The sequence below is a fragment of the Saccostrea cucullata genome, unplaced genomic scaffold, assembly GCF_032062105.1.
Source record: "Saccostrea cucullata isolate Sc308-1 unplaced genomic scaffold, CSIRO_AGI_Scuc_v1 ctg359, whole genome shotgun sequence".
Classification (NCBI taxonomy): domain Eukaryota; kingdom Metazoa; phylum Mollusca; class Bivalvia; order Ostreida; family Ostreidae; genus Saccostrea; species Saccostrea cuccullata.
In genome coordinates this window covers 384,398-407,708 of record NW_026935991.1, presented here as the reverse complement: position 1 = coordinate 407,708, position 23,311 = coordinate 384,398, and the positions used below count along the sequence as shown (strand labels likewise).

At 35.4% G+C, this 23,311-nt stretch overlaps 1 protein-coding gene across 1 annotated transcript in view; it reads left to right on the top strand.

Moving 5' to 3' along the window:
• Nucleotides 1-23,311, top strand: part of LOC134244450 (uncharacterized) — a 126,261-nt gene that overhangs the window by 64,150 nt on the left and 38,800 nt on the right. The window contains 55 exon segments of the mRNA XM_062726712.1: nt 157-330; nt 596-811; nt 907-949; nt 1,101-1,264; nt 1,354-1,524; nt 1,901-2,113; nt 2,279-2,321; nt 2,466-2,629; nt 4,865-5,035; nt 5,285-5,503; nt 5,617-5,659; nt 5,809-5,966; nt 6,258-6,431; nt 6,682-6,891; nt 7,028-7,070; nt 7,156-7,328; nt 7,443-7,622; nt 7,983-8,189; nt 8,285-8,327; nt 8,414-8,568; nt 8,684-8,893; nt 9,026-9,253; nt 9,357-9,399; nt 9,512-9,669; nt 9,924-10,091; nt 10,388-10,600; nt 10,711-10,753; nt 10,914-11,068; nt 11,341-11,529; nt 11,922-12,134; nt 12,797-12,839; nt 13,027-13,187; nt 13,539-13,715; nt 13,977-14,186; nt 14,298-14,340; nt 16,479-16,633; nt 16,787-16,996; nt 17,111-17,338; nt 17,467-17,509; nt 17,784-17,941; nt 18,706-18,873; nt 18,993-19,205; nt 19,332-19,374; nt 19,470-19,627; nt 19,734-19,922; nt 20,022-20,240; nt 20,356-20,398; nt 20,761-20,921; nt 21,081-21,257; nt 21,722-21,943; nt 22,114-22,156; nt 22,283-22,434; nt 22,562-22,732; nt 22,855-23,067; nt 23,153-23,195. Coding sequence (XP_062582696.1) covers nt 157-330; nt 596-811; nt 907-949; nt 1,101-1,264; nt 1,354-1,524; nt 1,901-2,113; nt 2,279-2,321; nt 2,466-2,629; nt 4,865-5,035; nt 5,285-5,503; nt 5,617-5,659; nt 5,809-5,966; nt 6,258-6,431; nt 6,682-6,891; nt 7,028-7,070; nt 7,156-7,328; nt 7,443-7,622; nt 7,983-8,189; nt 8,285-8,327; nt 8,414-8,568; nt 8,684-8,893; nt 9,026-9,253; nt 9,357-9,399; nt 9,512-9,669; nt 9,924-10,091; nt 10,388-10,600; nt 10,711-10,753; nt 10,914-11,068; nt 11,341-11,529; nt 11,922-12,134; nt 12,797-12,839; nt 13,027-13,187; nt 13,539-13,715; nt 13,977-14,186; nt 14,298-14,340; nt 16,479-16,633; nt 16,787-16,996; nt 17,111-17,338; nt 17,467-17,509; nt 17,784-17,941; nt 18,706-18,873; nt 18,993-19,205; nt 19,332-19,374; nt 19,470-19,627; nt 19,734-19,922; nt 20,022-20,240; nt 20,356-20,398; nt 20,761-20,921; nt 21,081-21,257; nt 21,722-21,943; nt 22,114-22,156; nt 22,283-22,434; nt 22,562-22,732; nt 22,855-23,067; nt 23,153-23,195 — 8,227 coding nt within the window.

Below are 23,311 nucleotides of genomic sequence, written 5' to 3'. Positions count from 1 at the left end.
TGCAGTGCCATACTTACTGCAAATATGAAAGGTAGCTGGAGGAATGGTTTAAGGCCACAAAGTCAAAGTTCAAATTATAATGTATTATTTGATATTTGTGGCAATTGCCAGAATAAAAAGTGAATTGGTTATCAATCCAAAATATTTTATTTGTAGGGTTTTCTTTAAATGCCTGGAAATCCAGTAACAATTTCTCAGTCAGTGACCCCCTGCCAGAGTATGCTGTAGCGAGGGTAATGGACCAGTTAGACCTGTGGCGGTACCGTAAATCTACAACCTGTCAGAGGCCACAACCACCTTACTCTCCTACATACATTGGATTTGTACAGGGTACGTAACATTTAAGGTCTTGTAAATTTAGATATCAGTTGTTTTTTCATAATAAATGTATTGTATAAGATTTTTCTGCAACCATGGTTTAGTCATTTTCATAAATCTAAGTGAATAGCATGATGAATATTTTGATTTTACACTGTTGAATACATTGATTTTAGCTGAAAGATATTTATTTCTTTGAATTGTGATGTCTTCTATTGTGTGTCTATATGTATTTGTGTTTTAACTATGAGCTAGAGGAGTGTCTTGTATTTGATAGAGCCCCCCTGTAATGTGCCAGGACTGCCCTACAATCTTCAGAAGAAGACGTACTGTGTGGTACAGTCCACATGTACTGCCATCTCCTGTTGTACAGATGACCCAGATATGGATATGACCTTCACCTGGTACATTGACCTTGATGTCTGTAATCATGTCCTAAAGATGGGCATCGAGGAGTACACTGCTCAGTTCTCACTGCTTAATTTCCCATTCAGTAAGTGAATCACACAATTTTACACTTTCAATAAAAAAATATTTAATATGTGTTTTAGTGTATTAAGTTTATTAGTGTAATATTCTGTATTTCAGGAAAACCACAAAGCTTTGTACTTTCTGGAGTATACAAAATAAGGTAATCTATTGCAATATACCTAGGGACTGAATTTGATGTCATTTGTACAACTCTTTCAATGTTGTCATCACTTCATTATCTTTATGACTCTGAATTTTCACTAACACCAGTTTATTTCATTCCAGTAACATAATGTTTTGTTGTATTACAGCTATATCATTTATGATCTGAGTGGAGTAGGGGAGTATATGATGAGTGCTGATGTCTCTGTGTGCTATGAACCCAGTAGTTGTGTCTTCACAGACATTATACTGATTGATGTGCGTTTTCCTAAACCCAGCTGTAACTACAAGTCCACAGATTTTTACATCTCAGGTATTTATTAAAAATATTGTCTGATTTTAAATCATTGGCATTAAAGAAAAAATCTGATCCGTTTACAAGCTTCAGTGTTCACTATGTAGGATTTTCCTTGACAACTTGGTTGACTGACAATAGTCTCCCTGGAGGAACCCTGCCTAATTATGCTGCCAGAAAACTCCTGAAGGATCTGGATATAGCCATGTACATGAATGAGACCTCCTGTAGCTCTGGCACAGGTGTCTATTCTGGTCTTGTTGATGGTTGGAACAAAGGCAAGTCTTTTGTTGTGAAAAAGTGTTTTTTATTCTTGGTGACTTAAACCTAAAAAGGGCAGTAGGTTACTAATGTTATTCTCTTGCACCAAAAAAAAAATGAAAGGCACTATCACAGTTGAACTTCAATATATTGAACACTGATATACATGTATGTATCTTGAATATTATACCATAAATATGTCTAAGTAATTTGACAGTCCCAACCCCTAATACTTTAAGTGATTTACCCTCAATATCTTGGTAATAATAAGGTCTGACTGTATGTTTTGTTCTGTCAGTGAAATCTTTGTTTTATGTCAAATAAGGATCTAAACTTGGCCCTTCCAATGCCTTAAGTCAGGTATTAATCCCTTTCCTTGTAATTTTTTTACAGAGTGTGGTACTCCAGTGACAACGGATTCTCTACCCTCAGGCATTGTGTGCCACATTCCCTCCTCCTGTACCACAGTACAGTGCTGTGTGGACGCCACCACACCACTGGGGCGGTCATTTACCACTGTCCTAGATCTGGACCCCTGTAGCCACCAACTTACACTGGGAATTGAAAACTTTGTGTATACCTTTTCTCTGCTGGATTTCAAGTTTGGTAGGTTCTTTTATCTAAGTTCGCATAATTATAAAAAAAAAAATTTTGAACATAATCAAGATCTTATGTTTACATTTCAAAGTACATTTGCCTCTTTACAATTTATTATGATTATTCATTGAAATGGAATCTGGATGTTTTAAAACTAATATTCTATGGTTTTAGATGAGACACAGCATTTTTACCTGAAGAATGTAGTTAGAATGATGTAAGTCTTTTTTTCTTGAGAAATGGACTTAAATGATGTATTTTCTGGAATATTTAATTGAAAATAGGCTATATTGCACTAATTTTTAATGTATACGATTCAAACTAAAAAAGTTGTGTCATTGTTTATTTTTGGATTCTCCAGGTACTCCATCTATGACTTGGAGAGTGATGGCATGTATGTAGTGGATCTGAACATCAGCCTGTGCTTTGAGTCTGCTTCTGCCTGTTCACTGGATGTAGAAGTCTTTAGACAGACAGTCCTGAAGAAAAGAACTTGTCCAAAATACAAAGGGTTCCTAGATCCAAGTAAGCCAAACACCTGTCTTAAGAATTAGAACCTTTTATTGGCAACTTTTATATCTGTTTACGAGGGTTGTCCCGTAAAATCGTGGACAAAGCGTTTTTCTCGAAAAGTTATGAGCACACTAAGCTCAAAATTTCAGTAATTGTTTATTTATCATATTTAAATGCATGATAATTATTTTGATAAAATATAGGCAAAAATAAAGATTTTATTATGCTTGAATGTGCACGGGGTAGTGTCCTACGGCGCACGGTCAAAAACCAAGGTTTTATTAAAGAATACACAAGTTTGAATTCAAAATAAAAGTTTTAAATACATAAGATTTGGATTAAAATTATCCTCATTCAATTCCACAATCAATTTTTTAGTCTTTTTAAAAATTTTAAGGCATTTGGTTAATTTTTGGCAGTTTCTCGAGCATTCGAAATGGGAAAGTGGTAAACACAACACACGAAAAATGGCGACGTTTTATGACGTTACGGCGCACCGGAGAACGGTTCAGTTTTAATTCGATGTTGTAATGACACCTTTAGGGACTTAAAATGACCACAGAAGAAAAAAAAATATAAAAATATCACCATATCTTTAGTATACAAATGAAAGAGGAGTTTTCTCAGCGAAGTCTTTTTGATCGAGTCCTTGGGGAGTACAAAACATACGGACAAACTCCTTATTTAATAGCAAAAGACGCTGTCACAGTAGACCGCCGATATGAGATTTTCTACTTGTTGAATGGTGGTGAGAATATTGTATGTAACTTACTAATAAATCTTCAGAAGATCGCATGAGGGTGCCAATTGGTTCTTCGACTGTTTATGGAGACTAAAGAATGTGTTTCAATGAAATTCATTAATTAAAGTCGGACTCATCCAACTTCATGTTCAGCAAAGATAAAACGTGACGCTGTTTAAGACACTTTGACGTTATAATCCATGCGCCATAAGGTGATACAATACATGGCATAAAATCTCATAATTTGTTTATTTATGCATATATTTATTTGAAATTTGCTGTGTATATTACTAAAATATGTACTAAATAATAGTGAAAATTTCAGAACGCAGTGATGTTTATTTTTCATACTAGACAACTTGTCCACGATTTTACGGGACAACCCTCGTACATGTATGTCAAGTCATATTACTTGACAATGTATAATCAAGGTTATTGTAAAATGTAAATATAAACGTAAACAATTACAGATTTAGATGAATGACAAATTTTAATGGCTGATCTTAACTTTTCGGAGTTACCAGTAAGAGATTGTGCTCTTATTATGTTCCCCAAACGAAGTTGGGGAACATATTGTTTTTACTCTGTTTCTTATTATTATTATTATTATTATTATTATTATTCCTGGGAAAATTTTGTCCACGAGTGATCTTGTAAACTACACATCCGACTAAGGTAAAATGTTTTTAGGGTCAGTAGACATGTTATGTAGATTTGCCGAACAAAGGTCATTTTGCGCGCACGTGCTTGCAAGAGCGCGCACGTGCAACACGTGAAATGACCAATATAATGGATATTGCTGTAACTTTTCTTTTTTCTAATGTATTTTTTTGAAACTCAAAATGTAAGGATAAATTAGAAGTATACACAAGATGGCATGGTCAAAATAGCAAGATCTTACGCGCATGCACGTGCGCTTCGCTCTGATTGGCTGAAATTAAAGTCTCAATATCTTTCTTGTTTCTTGTCATAATCTTTTGAAATTTTGAACAAAGTCCTATATTTTGAAGATCTACGACATGATATATAAAAATTTTCATGAAAGCATGCGCATGCGCGCTTGCTGCAATCTGATTGGCTGAAACTTTAAATGGCTATATCTCCTTTGTTTTTTGACGAAATGCTTTGAGATATAAAACATAGTCGTGCATTAGAATATCCTACAATATGATATAGAAAGAAGTTCATGAAATCACGCGCATGCACGTGTGCTGCAATCTGATTGGCTGAAACTTTAATAAGATATATCTCCTTTGTTTTTTGACGAAATGTTTGGAATTTTGAAATATAGTCATTCATTAAGATATTCTTTCATACGATAAAGATAAAAATTTATGAAATCACGCGCATCCATGTGGGCTGCAATATGATTGGCTGAAACTTCAAAAGGCTATAACTCCCTTGTTTTTTAACCTAAAATGGTTTTTAGACACTAAAAGGGAGTTGGGGAGCGTTTGGGGAACATCTGTAACGGTTCCCGTTACAATTAGCACTAGTTGTTTTAGACTTCTCCCTGACTGTATGGAAACAGGACAATGGAGCTAATGGCACAACACTGACAACAGCTCAGATAGTGGTATTACAGGAGGACCTGGGACTGTCTAGATACTTCCTGGATACTTCTTGTTCTAGGCAGTCATCGCTATACAACCCTCACATAGACTACTGGAAAAATGGTTAGGATGTTTTCATATCAGAAACTTTATTTAAATTTTTATTTTTTAAAATTGTGTGAGTTATGAACTTTATGCACCACTTGTAAGAGGTCAGGTTTTGATATTTAACCAGTCAATAATCCTTTCATAAAGTATTGGTTTTGCAATCCTTGTGACCACGAACTTTGATATGTAACAGGTTCTAACTACTTTTTTAACAGAATGCTAGAATTCTAGTTAAATCTTTCAAAGGTTTATATTCTTTTTCAGATTGTGGTTCTTCAGCAACAGGAATCAGTCAGTTCACTTCTGCTGATAACATTAACTGTCACCTGGCAACCAATTGTACGACCTTGACGTGCTGTATGGAGGACACCATCACAAGGACAAACATAGAGGTCAGGGCATCAATGGATCCCTGCACCTTCAGCCTGAAACTGAGAGTAGAGAAGATGGCAACCGACATTTCCCTATTGAATTACACTTGGGGTTTGTTAATTTATCTATGTCATGTCAGTTTCAATTGAATTACAGTGTACTTGCATATAATTATGAGAAAAAGTTAATTTATCTGCAATAAAATTTAATGAATCTGTTTTTAGGGGTTCCTGAGAAGGTGGACCTGTATGGGGTGTATGTTATCAGGTAAAATTATTTTGTGATTGTTATAATCTTGTCTTGATAGAATTACTGCATGCAATATAATTCTGTTATAAGAAATAGCCTTGAGGCTGCTCATATCTTCTCCATTAGTATTGATAATTCTGTCAGCCTGACTTTATATTTTATTTTAGTTTCACTCTGGAGAACCTGTACAACTCGAGACAGTACCTGCTGAGTCTGAATGTCAGTCAGTGTTACGAATCAGACTGTGCAGTCAACCATATCATCCTCACAAACTCACTGCTGTCCAAACCTGTCTGTGATTGGTCCAGGGATTATCTCATCAAAAGTAAAAGCATTTCTTACTTTCATACAGTTGTACTTCAGTGTATTGAACATTGATACTATTGATAAGTCAAAGTCATATGGAAGTTCCAAATACTTTTTCTTTATGTATTTTACCTTCAATATTTCAAATTCTTAGAGATCTCAGATTTTTCTATGTCACAGGAATTTGAAATAATGAGATTTGACTATATTTGATATTAAGAATATTTGATATTAGAGCTTTAAATTCACAGAGTAAATGTTCGAAGAAAATGTTGAATTTGATGTACTTTTAACATTATATCTTGTTCAGACTTTTCTCTGGCCAAGTGGAGGTCAGACCGGACCCTCCCTGGGACTGGACCGATCCCCAGTAATTACCTGCTGAGACTGATGGATGAGACAGGGATAGCTGGGTATCTAAAGGAACCAAGCTGTGACAGGACGGCTGGACTGTATGCTGGGGCTGTTAACGGGTGGACCAGTGGTAAATCAGTTTTAAACAGCAGGGCAGAAAGTGAAATGTATCTTCTATAAATCTGTTAAACATATTGAAAATGCTAAACAATGGCTGAATTTTATCCTACTTCAGTACATAATCTTATAATCTGCATTAGTCTGAAATCAGTGGAAATTACAGTGTTCCTGTTGATTTTTAAATATATATGAATATTTGTAGTAGTCCTTCATATAAAACACATTATATTGGGTTTTACAAACAGAGAATTCTATTTCAGCCTGTGCAGTAAATGTGACCTTGTTAACTCTGACCTCTGACCTTACCTGTAACCTGCTGACCTCTTGTACTGGAGTTCAGTGCTGTGCATCTTCCTCCACTCTACAGAGAACTTTTGAAGTTTATGTGAACATTGATTCCTGTAGCAGCAGTCTCAGCATACAAATAGAACAACTTTTCTACAACCATACACTGGTCAACTTCCAGTGGGGTATGAGAAAAAAAGCTTTGTGGGGAAATGATATTGTCAGAAATAGATTTTTGCCTCCTTCAATTACTTTCTTTTTTTCTCATTGAGTATTGGTTATGATAATCTAGATTTTTATTTGTCTCCTGTGATTTTTCAGGAGTGGAGCAGCATTTATGGTTATTTGGAATATACAGAGTAGAGTAAGTAAGATGCAAATATTATAAATGTTTTAGTCTACGATCAATAACATTAAAATATGAATGACTTTGAAATTTTTCCTAACAGCTACATGTTAGATGACTTGCTAGAAGAGAATGCCTATTTGATTACTCTGGAGATCAAGTCATGTTTTGAGACCTCCCCTCCACAGTGTGAATCCTCAGAGTCCTACACAGTGTTCAACAGGACAATTCTCCCCAAAACTAACTGTGTCTGGAACGCAGCATTCAAACATACTGGTAAAATAGATCATCATCATTTATCAATCAGCATATGAGTTAGCGTAGAAATATGTTATTCTTAGTGCTGTGAATGATGAGACTTCAGGACAAATATTTTGACATCCTTTGCAGGATTTTCCCTGTCCACCTGGCTGTCAGATAATGGTCTGGCAGACACAACAGAGTTACAACAACAGGATCACCTGATTTCCCAGCTGTTACACGAGATGTCAGTATCCCAGTACCTACAGACACCAGCATGTGGTGGATCTAAAGGAGTGTACAGCTCAGCTATCAATGGCTGGAGTTCTTGTAAGATGGTCAAGGAGTCTCAGATGTTTATATCACATCATCCTTAAATCAATTATTTTGCATAAGTATTATTTGATTTTAGGATGTCTTCCATTTAGCACTTTTTCCTGTCAATTTGAAATATCAATTGAATACATATTTCATCGATAATAAGTGTCTGGTGAAAGTACATTTAGTTCCTTATATGCTTGAAAATATATTGCTTTTTTTGGCATGCAAAAAAGTCTAGAGATTTACAATATGCTGAGAGTATTTGGGATGTTATTTTACAGAGTAAAAATAAAAATGAAAAGCTTTTGCTTCATGCATACATGATACACTTTGTAGATAAGATCTATATAGAATGAGAATTATTTACAGTATGCTCCAGGAGTGTGAACACTGGTAATGTGACGGGCAGCGTGTGTCATCTGACATCAGCGTGTACGTTCTCCGAGTGCTGCACAGAGATTGATTTCCTACAGAGATCCTTCAGGACCTTCCTTAACCTTGACCCCTGTAACTTTGTCATGGTGGTCGGCATCGAGACCTTCAGCAGGAACATCTCACTCGCAGGCTATCAGTGGGGTCGGTAGAATTACTCAATTAAATGATTTAATCATTGAGAATTCAACGCTGAATCTAGCTTTGCTTTTAATTTGACTTTTTATTTGTATTTTCAGGTGTTCAAGAACATTTCTGGCTTGCTGGGATGATCAGAGTAGAGTAAGTTTTGGGAGTAAGTGTTATTTTTGACATAGTTTAGGAAAATACATGACAGCTGCACAGTAACAATTTTTTTCTCCTTTAAGCTTCACTGTGGATGACATGTATGGAGAGAGATTATTCCTGGTCAACATGAACCTGAGTTTTTGCTTTGAGTCAGGATCAGCTTGTTACAAAGTGATTAAAGTGTTTGAAGACACACTTCTTCCAAAGGCAGCATGCAGCTGGAATTCCCAAGCAGGTCTGAAAAAAAATTTGTAATTTTGTTGTATCATTTGAAATTTTTGGAATTGAAAAAGCATGTAAGCAGTGATGTTTTACATTAAAGTAATTCTCTTTGATTGATTGCTTTGTAGGTTTCTCTGTGAGTGACTGGAGGTCCAGTAACGGGGTACCAGCAGGTGCCCCTATGACCGGCTGGCCAGAGTCTCTGTTGTATGAAGAGCTGGACATTGCCCAGTATCTGTACAGTACACAGTGTGTCAGGGGAACAGGGCTCTTCACAAGCTCCAGAGTCTCAGGAGTGGACATTGGCTTTAACACAGATGCTAGCACTTATTCACAGTGTAGGTTCATTTATAGAGCAATGGGTCAATAATCTGTCTTTGGTAACTGTCAACATTGCAAATTATTAATAGGTTAACCACAATTACATTCTTTGAGCTTTGTACTTCAATAGAATATTTTCTTAATTACAGTGTGTCAGTTGTCGGTGGACTTCAGTGGTCACCACATGGCCACCACCACAGCAGACAAGGTGACCTGTTACCTTCCCTCGCTGTGTACCGCTGTAGACTGCTGTGTAGAGGCCACGTCTCTATCTCGCTCCTTTAACTTCTACATCAATATAGACCCCTGTAACTACATCCTGAGGGTAGGGATAGACAACTTCTACTTCAATCAGTCACTGGACAGATACACATTTGGTAAGTTCTTATTTCTATCTTTCATGTAAAAATGTGTGTACAATTTTCGCAAACCTGCTTTGATTTTAGTTAACATCTCTATTCTTTTATTCTTTTGGTACAGGAGAAGAAAGGTTGTTCTCATTGGCAGGAATCTTGCAGCTGAGGTACTTACACAAACATTATGATTATATTATAATCATTAAACTTGAAAGACTCTTGATGAGTAGATTTGACTTTTACAAGCAATTGAATGTCTATATTATTTATTCTCTTCAGATACACTATAAACAATTTAGTAGATGAGAGACTGTACTTGTTAAACCTGAAACTGAGTGTATGTACAGAGAGTGGATGTGAAGCTAATTACACCATCTTCAAGGACATGCTGCTACCAAAACAAGACTGCTCATGGAGTCCAGGATTCATTGATGCTGGTCTGTATATAAACAATTATCTTACAGTATTATGCAGTTTGGATTATTGGTTTCGTAATTATACCCCCCGCAAACGAAGTTCTAGTTTCTTTTAAGAAACAAAAAGTATTTGGCTGGTATACAGCGTCTTGCTTAGTTTTGTAGAAAACATTCAGAACAACTTAAAATAATTTTTATTGATTTTGAATTTTTTGAAGGAGTTGATGGTATAAGAAGTGATTATGATAGATATTTAGAAATTTTCTTTGTTACAGGTTTTGTTGTGACAGATTGGATGAGCAGTAATGGTTACAGCAGCCCACTGACAGACTCACAGACAGCAGAGCTGATGAAGACTATTGGAGTAGGTCCCTATCTCCTAAAGGATCAGTGCAGTCCTTCAACAGGAAGATTTAAAAATGCCCAAAATGGATGGGTTAAAGGTATGGTAGTCTCATTGATGAAAAACCTACAGATTTTGCATGTGTACATGTACTTGAAAGTTGGAGATAATACTGCAAAGAAGCATGTAGAGATGAAATGTAAAAAAAAAAAAAAAAAAAGTGTGAAATGTGAAAAAGTGTGAAATAAGCAAAAGAGTTAAATGTGAAAAAAAAGTGTGAAATTGGGTGGGGAATGAAAAAAGTTCCTGCTGGATGATCGATGTGACATTCTAGGTATAGTCCCATGAAATTTCACATCCATGTTTTATCATATGGATGTTGATTTTTTTCTGCAGGTTGCTTCTCTCCAGTGTCCTTGACCAATCTGACCTCCACACCTGTGGTCTGTTACCTGGATTCTACCTGTACGGCTGTAGACTGCTGTATCCAGGTCACCAGGATCAGTAGGAACCTCAATGTCAAGGTCACCTTGGATCCTTGTTCCCACATGCTGAAAGTGGAACTGGAGAGATTCCAAATTAAACTGGATTTGTTGACCTACACTAAAGGTAATAGACACATGACTAATGACTAGTATATTAGATGGAGAATTTTTGTTTTTGTTAACTTAAAGTTAACTTTATACAGAATATGTAAACTTTTCTTCTTCTATAATCAGGCACAGTGAAAGAATATTCTCTGCTTGGATTCTTGAAAATGAGGCAAGTCTCAATTTTTGCATGTGCAAAAAAGAACAGAAATATACATGCAGTGTATTTAGTGAGTTTGACATAGATTTGCACATTCCTTTACAGAATGTTCTAGCAATCTAACTGAGCTGTTTCAGTTTATGTATTTATGATGTTTCCTTTTGTCCTGTAGTCTTAAAGTCGATGACCTGAGATCCCAGAACAATTACCTGTTGGACCTGGATGTTCAGGTGTGCTTTGACAGTGGATCTTGTGACGTCAGTGTATCTGTACTGAATAACACCAAGTTATCAAAGAGGTCATGTGATTGGTCTGCTGGTCTTCAAGGTAGAAACAATATCTCAGAATTTATAATTGAAGATGTTTTTAGTATACATGTATATGAAAATCAGCATACTTATAATAAAACATCATTTAAATGAACAATGTACCATGAATTCAAATGGAGTAAAAACATATTTTACTAAGTATATATGTGAAAAAAAAAGATGGAAGTCAAAGCAACATCCATGGATGAAATTTTTTTCCCTGATTTCTGTATGGATGAGGCTTTTGTATATTTTGCAAGGTTTCAGGTGTTTTATATCATATGATTGTAGGCCTGTCAGTTACAAAGTGGCTGACTGATCTAAATGTGGACAACACCACAAACCCACTCCCTGACCACCTACAGAGCTTGCTGCTGGAGGATCATGGGATAGCTAACATGATGAAGGAGACTCAGTGTAGCAGAACGATGGATGCAAAGTACTCTACTACAAATACCACAGTGGATGGATGGAATTCTGGTGAGATGAACCAATTCTTCTTTGCTACATCTATGTAGTTTATGGTAGTTTATGATAAAAATGTACACAGCAGTTCTTTATTGACATGACATGGAAGCATGACTGTATTTCCACAGTCAAACCCCATTATCTAGAACTCAGAAGGACCCTTGATATCCGAGGACTCTGGAGAATTTGAGGTTAAAATACAAAGAAAAAAGGTAGCTTTGACTTCAACAACAAACTCAAGTAGACATGTACATGTAGACCTGTATTTGAGATGTTGATGTTCAAGATACCAAGAGTTGACTGTTTCTTGAAAAAGTAACCCTGCTGAAAAATTAAACTTCTGAAAAATCATTATACATGTACATGTATATTACTCTCCTGTCATTAATCTTTATGTTTTATAGATTGTGCCTCATCCCCTTCACTGCCCACACTATCAGGGGAGATAACCTGTAACCTGCTGGATTCCTGTACCAGTGTCAGCTGCTGTGTGGAGGTCACCAGATTTAACCAGAGGTCACTCGAGGTTGCCATGGATTTCAACCAGTGTGGGAACTACCTGGACGTGACAGTGGAGAAGATCACCACCTCATTTCTCCTCAATGACTTTAAATATGGTAAAAAATACAGTCTTGAATTGGAATGCTGTAATCCCACATTGGATTAGTTTACTGTATGTAGGCATGCAGTCACAAATTTTCTGTGGAAATTTGTCACAGTGTACTAAGTGCCTCTAAGACATACAATGGCAATCAAACAAAATATGCATAATTGTCTAAAGACCCCATGGAAAAAGTATGCTTTAAAGTACGATTGCATATTTTATTTTTAGTATATTCAGTATATAATTTGTCACAGTGTACTAAGTGCAAATCTATAAGTCTTGAATTGGTTCACATCTTTTTACAATGGAAAATAAATGAGAAACAATCAAACAAATTGTGATATGCATAATTGTTTCTAAAACCCTCTTTCTTTCACCACATGCTTCCACTGATGTGTGGACACATATTTCATTGAATTAATTGATAAAATTTTAAGATTTGTATTGTTCTTTTTACATACTATAGTATTGGAATAGTTTGCGATTGCATATTTTATTAGATTATGCATTTTATTTGCGCAGTATATTTCGCGACGATTAATTTTCGGTGTTATCAATTAACACAGTATATACTGATGACATTTGTACCCAGTATTTGTACAACATTTATATTAATATGAAATTAGTGGAATATTTATGTTTTAAATGTTGAGAGCTAATCCAATTCTGTTGCAGGAGTAGTGCAGAAAACATCTCTAAAAGGAATGTTTGAAATGCAGTGAGTATTATCATTAACAAATAGCTCTTATAATTTTATTATTTATAAAACTGGCCCATTCATTGCTCTAGTGCTTAATTAAGGGACAGGCATTTAAAAGTTATAGGATCATGTATGAATATATAATTTTTGGATGAAAGAGAAATTTTAACTTACTGGGTTACTAATTTGATAATAAATGTTACAGATACAATATCACGGAGGATGTGATCAACAAGAAGTATTATGTTGACTTGGCGTTCGCTGTCTGTTATGAAGCAGGCTCGTGTGATGAAATGTTTACAATATTCAGCAGCTTCCAGTATGACATGGTGACATGCAGCTTTAAATACGACTTCTTAACACTTGGTAAGTATTGCAAAAGAAGGTTCATGTAAGTAATGTTCAAGTAAAACACGGTTATACTGGATGCCCTTCTAATGATTTTCAATCTATGTGGTTAAAAAATTATCTTAAATAATATCAACTGAAATGATGAATTACTTTTGTAACAAATCAAAATTGCAAGTCCCTGGCAGTTTCGCTATAACTGTATTTTTGGGTTTTTGCTTTTTTGTGGACTGCAGGTGAAAAAAAATCTGATCTGTATGTTTTGAGAAAAAATAACTAATAATAGTAGCTTAAACCCCTCAATGAAACACACGAGAAATATGGATTTCTCCTTGAACTCTTGAGAAATGCTTCAAAACAATGTTGCAGGTTTTTCTCTGAACACTTGGATGACGTCTAGATCTATAGCCAGTGTGAATGACCTGACAGAAGCCCAGGCAGATGACCTGTTTATGGAGCTCGGCTTGGACCATTTTATGACAGCAGCGGAGAGCTGTTCCTCCTCAGACAGAATCTACAATGGGACAGTCAATGGATGGACCAAAGGTCAGTTTAATTGCAATATTGAGACATTGGGGTAAAGTTGGAAAAGGTTTGAAATTATTGTCAAAGTATGATCCATTTTGCAAAATCAGATTGTTATGCACAGAAAAATGGCTTTGAAGAATTAGAAAATCAATGTACATGTATATAATATGAGGCAATATACATGTATTTGGCTATATAGATAAATATTCAATGTATTGTTCTTTACATTTCAAAATTTATATATTAGAGTGTTAAATAAAAATTTTCCTGGTCTTATAGCGTGTGCCAGCAATGTGCCAGTTCTGCCCACCATAACAGGCAGTGTTTGTCACCTGAAGGCAGACTGTACTTCAGTAGAATGCTGCACAGAGATTGCCTTCCTACAGAGAACCTTCAGAACCTCGGTCACTCTGGATCCCTGTAACTTCCTACTCACTGTCAGCATAGAGCGCATGACAAGGGGGATTACTCTTACTGGATACAGCTGGGGTATAAAACCTTAATAAAGTGATACAGACTAGCTCACAGATATTTTGATCCTAAGCTTTAAAGTAGAATTTATAAGCATGTACAGTTCTAATGTTTATATGTATTTAACAGGAAAGCAAGAACATCATTGGTTAAATGGAGTAGCCAGATTGGAGTAAGTAGATAGAACTTTTCATGTTTTCTTTCAGGTGTTTTGTACTGTTTTGTTGGTATAGAGCCCATTCATGCAAAATGTGCATTCTCTACCTTTGGACAATTTTCTTTGTTCCTATTATAGTCCTTCCATCATGGATGAAAAAAATGAAACATTTTATATAAATTCTGAAGCACCATTTGTCAAATAAAATTGTTCCCTTTTATGTCTATGATGATCTATGATGCTGAAATCTATGTAAAATTTCTTTTCTTCAGCCATCTACTAGTGAATTACTTGCGGTTTGACATCTGTAAGAGCGGCAGTATTTCACGATATTAAACTCACATAAAATAAGGAATCTATAGTATTGAAAAATAGTTTCCGTGATGAAAAGGAAAGAAAAGAGATTTTTTGAAAGTCTTTCAAAATATTCTTAAATTGATATTTTTAACTGCATGATGATCATAACCAATATATTTCAAATGTTAGTTTTCTAGCATTTTTGTATACTGTAAATCACTTTTTATTTGCGAGAACTTGATTTTCGCGTAATTATACCCCCCGCAAACGAAGTTTAGGGGGGGTATATTGGAATCACCATGTCCGTCTGTCCGTCTGTCTGTCTGTCTGTAGACGAGATTTTGTCCGGACCATTACTCAGAAACTATTAGAAGGATTTGTCTGAAAATTTGTACACATATTATTCACCATATGAAGTTGTGCACCTGATATTTTCATCTTGATTGGATTATGATTTTGAATTTTACAGGTGTTTTTTTCATTTTTATTTTGTGGTTTTGTCTGGACCCTTTCTCAGAAACTATTGCAAGGATTAATCTGAAAATTTGTACACTTATTATTCACCATATGAAGGTGTGCACCTGGAATTTTCAACTCTTTTTGTTAATTTTTTTGCATTTTACAGGTTTTATTTTTTATTTTAATTGACTTGTTCATTTTGGGCTCATGTATAAGGTTTGAGATATAGAATCTAGAATATCTGTTCAAAAATACTACAGCTTAAAACTACTCATAAAAACTTAAAAAAAAGAAACATCATCAAGTGTTAAAAACAGTTTTTACATTGCACAGAAGATAATGTAATTTCATTTGTCTCTTGGGAATAATGACTGGACATGCATCCAGTTAAAGATAAATTAATGAGTTTGGTGTTGGAAGTTGTTAAGGCATATCTCTTATCAAGCGTGTGTGTTATCTAATCTCCAGGGAATAAGGCACAAGAATTAAAGATCTCTCTTCTCTTATTCTCTTAATTGTAATTTATTGTCTGTCAAAGCACTTCATTACTGGATGACCAGCTCTTTATTTTCAAAATGCATTTCAAATTGATATATCAAGATTAATTTGATTTTGTATAATGGTTTTTTTTCAACAATCAGTTTGCAGAGTGACATAACACATAATTGCAATATATTTTTTTAATGCAGAAATAAAAAAAAATAAAATGAAAAAATAAAAAAAAAAGTGTTACAATGGAATTACAATGTATTAGTATTGATGTTTCATTTGGTTGCACCTTTGTTTCATTCATTAAGAAACATGATGAGCAATTATATTTCACTGCAAATTTTTGTAAGTAAATTTTGAACACCTCTAGATCCATAAAGTATTTTTGAATTGGCACCTTCTCTGAAAAACCCAGCGGGGGGTATTTGTCCCTATTGGACAGTTCTAGTTACACGAGACAGTGTGCTCGCGAAATATCAATTCTTGCGTATAATAGTATTCCTTAAGAATATTAAGAGCAATAACCACAATTTGCGAGAATTTTGTCTCGCAAATCAAGAATCAATGACTATCTCGCGAAAATAAGGTGTCGCAAAAATTTAGTGATCCACAGTAAAACATAATTAAAAGGTTAGTTAAAAATAAAGTATCATAGATTTAAATTGAATGTACTTGAAAATGATTGAAATCTGATGTTTTTATCAAGTTAGGCACTTGAAAATTTAAGTGTATACTAATGCCCTATGTGAAGTGAGCACCCACAGTTTTAGGGGTAAGAAATTGCAGACAAAAAAATGTGCCACCCAAGGTTTCATTTCCGCATTCGTAACTAATTACCCAATTCGTTTATTCTTTAATGATTTTATGTGAAAATACATACAATTTAATTTTGAACCCATTCGTTTTAGCTACTCTGTCAAGGACATGTATGGCGAGAGAAAATACCTGGTAAACATGAACTTGAGTTTCTGTTTTGAGACAACTGGAGCCTGTTATTTAAGTCTTATCATACTGAGTGATACACTTCTACCTAAAGTCCTCTGCTCTTGGGAAAGCACACCAGGTAAGAGTCCACACTGTAAGGGTACCATATTTCTTTAAAAAAAAAGGAGATAAAATTAGTTTCAGTCTTCATTTAATCCAAGTCAATATAATAAATTTTATGAAATATTACTGGTTTATTAATTGAAAAAATTTACATTTGTTATATTTGTAGCTTTCTCATTAAATGCATGGAAGGCTGGCAAAGGATTGATCCCAGCCAATCCCCTGCCCAGTTGGGCACAGACCATGTTGTTTGAGGAACTTGGAATGGCTCAGTACCTTAAACCCACGGCCTGTGCCAGGGGATCAGGGCTATATATAGACTCCAGGAGTGGGGCAGTTAACATTGGATTCAATACTGATTCCACAACCTACTCTCAGTGTAGGAATCACAATTTGTTTTATAATATGAGACTTCCATATAATCCTCCATAGATTACTTAGTATGGTAATTACAAATGCAAGCAACTATTGTAGAAATGTATTACTTTTGCAGTGTGTCAGTTGTTGGTAGACTTTACTGGTCACCACATGGCCACCACCTCGGCAGACAAGGTGACATGTTACCTCCCCTCCCTGTGTTCCGCTGTAGACTGCTGTGTAGAGGCCACGTCTCTATCTCGCTCCTTTAACTTCTACATCAACATAGACCCCTGTAACTACATCCTGAGGGTAGGGATAGACAACTTCTACTTCAATCAGTCCCTTGACAGATACACATTTGGTAAGGAAAATTCTGTTTTCTGATATTATAATGGTATTCTTTAAAGACAAGGAGTAAACCATCCTAATTGTTATTTAATAGTCTTTGTGGTGTACTTAATTGAAATATATAAACTCTCTGTTGTGCAGGTACAACGGATAATTTCTTCATGACTGGAATACTACGAGTAATGTATGTATTTCACGCTAAATCTTCATACCAATCTATAATGAAGACTAAAATTTCCAAACTTTCTTCAAATATGTTGTTGAAATCCACTGTAAATTATTATTTAGCTTCTCACCCAGTTGATATAATATACATGTACAAAATAAAAATATGTTGTTGAAATCCACTGTAAATTATTATTTAGCTTCTCACCCAGTTGATATAATATACATGTACAAAATAAAAATTGTCAATTGATTATTAATTATCCTTGATTGACATGACTGACATGACACAGGTACAGTATAGAGGACCTGACAGATGACCGAGCCTACCTGGTGTCTGTTAACATCAGTATCTGTACAGAGAGCACCTGCGAGGCCAGCTATGTCTTACTGATGAACATGGTCCTACCTAAACAGCCTTGTAGCTGGGCAGAGGGATTCTATGTGCCAGGTCAGGCCAAACAAAATTTGGTTTATGAATTTATGAAAAGAATTTGTTTAACAGTATTTATAGTGAAAAGTACGTCATACAAACTTCTTGGGAAGGTTGATTGTATTTTCTCCAAAGGTACAACTTTATTGATCAACCAGCTTTAGTGTCACTATTCCAAGTAAAAATAGAAACACTTGATTCTTGCTTTCTTATTTCTTAGAACAATAAAAGAAAATACTCCTGCAAATTGCTTTTACATTATTACAAACATTGTTTTTTGTTGTTTCTGTACTCTGTATAAAGCAGATTTCATCTTTCCATTGGCCTCATTCTGCTATGTTTTCATCATATACTTAAAAATTGTTTTGCTATACATTACCTACTCTTCTTACATCAGAGATAATTTTTTTCAGTATTAATTAGATGACTAATTCAAAGATGAAAAGAAAAGAATTTAATAAAGTTTGGACATAAAAAATTAATTTCTTGGTTCTCAGCCCCCCTCTCCCCCCCCCCCCCCAGCCATCTCTTCCAAGGGTGCCTCGTTGACCCTTTTTATTGTTAAATCAATAAAATAAAAAAACAAAAATTCACCTCCCTCATCATTTTTTGAGGTTTTTATACATTGTAGCTGCCACATCATGTTTTGGGGGCAATAAAAAAGTAAAAAAAAATGCCTTCTTCCCCATCATATTTCTTGAAAAAAGGCCTGAGAACCAAGGAATTAACTTTGCATGGCCTTGGAAGTGTTTCTTATTTTATTCAAATATGAAATCCTCTAGGTTTTTCCTCTGCAAACTGGATAATGTCCAAAGGCTACCTATCCCCCCTCTCAGCCTCGGAGACTGCGGAACTGATGGCATACATGAAGGTGGGGAGGTACCTACTGGATCCTGGGTGTGATGCCTCAACAGGGATTTACTCAGGAGCCACTAACGGATGGAACGACAGTAAGTTTCTGTATTTTGGGATAATTTAGAAAAGTTACCTTAGAGATATATAAATGTTATCTAACTATATTTTAAATAATTTATAAATACAGAGAATTCTATATTTCTGAATTAATTAGCCTGCTCAGCAGCAGAGAATATTCCCAGTTTGACCTCTGACCCCGTAGCTTGTCATTTGTCCAATTCCTGCTTGGCTGTGGACTGCTGTATCAGGGTCACCAAGATCAGTCGGAACCTTAACATTAAACTGGTCCTTGACCCCTGCGCTTACATCATGACAATACACATGGAGAGGTACCAGATAGAGGTCGACCTCCTGACATTTAATTACAGTAAGTTATTTGAATCTTGTAGTTTTAGTAATTTTATGTTATGTTCTTTTACATATTCCCCAAAATAAAATTGTTCTACATACATGTATTAAATGTACGTACCAAGTGTCTCTTTCTGTTCTCTAGGCACTGCTACCACATACCAATTGATGGGCATGATCAGAATGACGTAAGATCTAGAATTTCATGAGGATATTAAATTATAAAATTTCATTGTTCTTTTACTGTAGAAGAGGTATGAATTTATTATGCTTTGTATTTTAGATTAACTCTAGACAACCTGGAGTCTCAGAATAAGTACTTGGTCAGCCTTGATGTCAGAGTGTGCTTTGAGAGTGGATCAACTTGTGATGTCTCCATATCAGTGTTCCAGAACACCAAGCTACCAAAGGGGAAATGTGATTGGACGATGGGACTTGGAGGTAGAATGACATTAAGGATAAATCTCAGAAAAAAAGAGAAATATTTACATCTCAATTTTGTACTAAATTTTCAAATTTAATGGTTTTTGCACAATAAAATTGATAGGATTTTCTCTGGCAACATGGCTGACTGAACAAGGAGTGAGTGGTAACCCAAATCCACTACCAGATCACTTCCAAAGTCTTTTGCTGGAGGATCATGGGATAGCTAATATGCTGAAAGACACCACATGTCTTAGAGATGGCACAGATTCAAGATACGATGACTGGGTTGCAGTTTCTGGCTGGATAAAACGTAAGTTATGGTGAATGATGAAAATTGCATCATATGACACGATTTTCATTCAGAAAGACATAATCAGTGACATGTATGATAATTTGTATTGCATTTCAGAATGTAGGTCAAGAACAGTATTACCCACCCTCCTCCCTTTATCAACTATAAATTGTTTCAACCCTGAATCTTGCACTGCTGCTTCCTGTTGCCTCACACTTGAAAGATTTGGGGGGAGACTAATGGAAATATCTATGGAATATAGTCACTGTGGGAACTATCTGGACATTACCATCGACCGTATACCCATCAAACAGTACTTGACAGGATTTCAGTACAGTGAGTATTTCTACACTCTGCCCAGAAAACCATCAAACATCACGTTTGTTTTTGCCTAGAAACATACTGGAACTGTGAATCCATGAAAACTTAAAACAATTTTATGATTTTGTAGGCACAGAACACACTGTTTCCCTAAAAGGAATGTTCAAACTCAAGTAAGATACATTTTGTATGGATATCATTACAATTTACCACTATGTTGTACCGTATAGCAGGGTTTTTTAGCGAGATGCTAATTTTGGTTTATTTTGGCGTGATGGTAGCCCGCTAAATTTTAATTGCTAAAATATTCAGTACTCTTCTTAGTGTTCATATGCAAAAACCTGAAACCCTGTGTCTGCTAAAATAAATTACAAAATTAAAATTTTACACCCGCCAAGAAAACCCTCTATACTGTATATAACTGTCAACAGATCTTTCCTGTAAAATAATACTTTTCACCAAATCAAGTTAAAATGTGATTAGATATTTCTTTTCCATTTTAAAGTCATGTGTATTTGTTTAATTATTTTTGTAGATATAATGTAACAAAAGATGAGGCAAACAAGGAAATTTTATTAGGTTTTGAGATGCAGGCATGCTATGAACCTGGGACTTGTGAACAGACCTATACCATATTTCAACAGACACCATTTGAAATGAAGACTTGTACATATAATGAAGGGTTTCTGGATTCAAGTGAGCCATTATGATATTTTCCCCATTTTTCTTTTTCTTTAAGCAGTATGTCAAATTTTTTAGCAAAAACTAATTCAACCAGATTTCAAAGCATACATTTCCTCAGTTCACTCAGGTCAATCTTCTAATTGTTATTCACTTAAATGTTGTTTATTTTAGCCTTTTCTCTGTCTAACTGGATGACTGCCCGGTCCATTGCTGATGTGGCGTCCATCACAGAAGCCCAGGCAGACAGCCTGTATATAGAGCTGGGACTGGACCACTTCATGTACAACACAGACCAGTGTACTCTCTCTGACTCTGTCTACGGTCCTGCTACAGGAGGATGGAGAAGTGGTAAACATCAGAACAGATTACTATAGTATAGTCAAAACTAAGAGAGTTGTTGAATTATAAGTTGTCTGAGAATAATTAAATTTATTTTAACACAGTCATCTTTTTTTTAAATTTAAACCGAGAGAGCTGTTGAATTCTATATAATTATATAACTGTAGCTGGGCGAATTTAAAACGGGGCAAAATTATTTGCAAGAGTAAAAGGGAGAAAATTACACGGGGCGAAAATAACCCTGTATACAGTAGTTTATTAATTTTTTTTTAGCATTCTTAAAGATGGATCAATAAGTTTCAGCTGTTCTGGTCAGAGATCATGCAAACAAACAAAATGAATTTAAAACAATTTTTTTAATAAAAAATTTAAGCAGACAACACCAAGATACCTGTACATAGTCTTTGAATTTCTGTTGAAACTATTATTGTATTATTTATGAAGTTTTATTAATACTACCACTTCCCTTACAGATTGCCCCTCTATTCCTACATCTACACTGGGCAGTATTAATGACAAGACCAAGGTACGCTGTCACCTGAAGTCCAGCTGTGATTATGTCTCCTGCTGTGTGTACATGGCGGAAGTCAAGAGACATGCCAGGGTGGACATACAGATTGATGTCTGTAACCATACCATGACCGGAGCTATTGATAATCTCCAAGTCTCTACAGATCTGATGAGCTACAGCTGGGGTGAGTGTCAGAGTTTCTGAAGTGTCTATCAGTAATGTTGTATGCTTATAGGGAAGTGCCCTACAGGAAGAACAAAAGCATTTTTATTGAGCTAATTGCCTGATATTCAGTATGCTTGCAACAACTTGTTTGAAAAGTTGTGTGAATATTTTTTTTTCACATTTCTTCAGATACAGATAAAGAATTTAGCCTACATGGTGTAATCAAATGGAAGTAAGTACATGTTTTTGTCTCTACGTGTTTTATTAGAAATCAGAATTGAAAGATGTGATTAGGATTGTTTTAACAAGGGCAGTAAATATAAAGAATTTCAAAGTGCTGTGTATTTAATATTAATAGAGCCAGGCTTGTGGATGTACCCTCTCAGCATGTGTATGTGACTGACTTTACAATCAGCACCTGCTTTGAGACCAGTACTTGTCATGAGGAGACCATCTTTGGTAAAACTGTTTTCCCCAAGGAAACATGTAACTGGGCAGGTGGTATTGAAGGTAAGGTGGTGCAATTTGGTACAATAATCCATCATTATTTAAAGGCAAAAGTGATATCTTGTTTACTCAAATTTCTTTTGTTTTGTGGATCATCATTTCAGAGATATCTGCATTTTGATCTTTTAAGGTGGCTTCTCTGCTTCTGCTTGGATGACAAGTAAAGGCTACTCATCTCCTCTGAATGCTGCTCACACTGCTGAACTGATGACAGCAATGGAGACTCAGCAATACCTTCAGACCACAGCCTGTGTTTCCACCTCAGGCATCTATGCCTCATCATCAAATGGATGGACCAAAGGTGAAAAGAGAAAATCTTGTAAAACAATTACATTTTTGAAGAAGCTAAAAATATGACATAGACATGTGAAATGAAAGACAGAAGTACTTCATTGAAAGTGATAAAAATTCCTTTATTTGCAGCATGCACTTCAGCTGTATCTTTGCCTGACATCAGCTCCAAACCAGTAGTGTGTCACCTGGATAGCACCTGTACAGGTGTGGAGTGCTGCCTGTCCCCCTCCCTCCTCAGTCACTCCCTCCATGTCAAGGTCGATATAGACCCCTGCTCCTTCCTGATGACCATCTATCTGGAGAAGCTGAGAATCAGTGTTGATCTTTATAACCACACACAGGGTAGGACTCTGTTTATATAATGGTTATACATTAATGGATATGCTTTTCAACATTTGCTGTCTTTATTAATCATTTCTTTTTGTAGGAAATACGTTGAGGTTTTTCTTGAAAGGCATGCTTGGAATAGAGTAAGTAGAATTTATGTGTTTGTGATCTTAATTATAGCAGAATATACATTTTATATAACAAGGTGTTCCAAATCAGTGAATGTTTGGTTTAATAAATGATATGTATTAGGGATGTC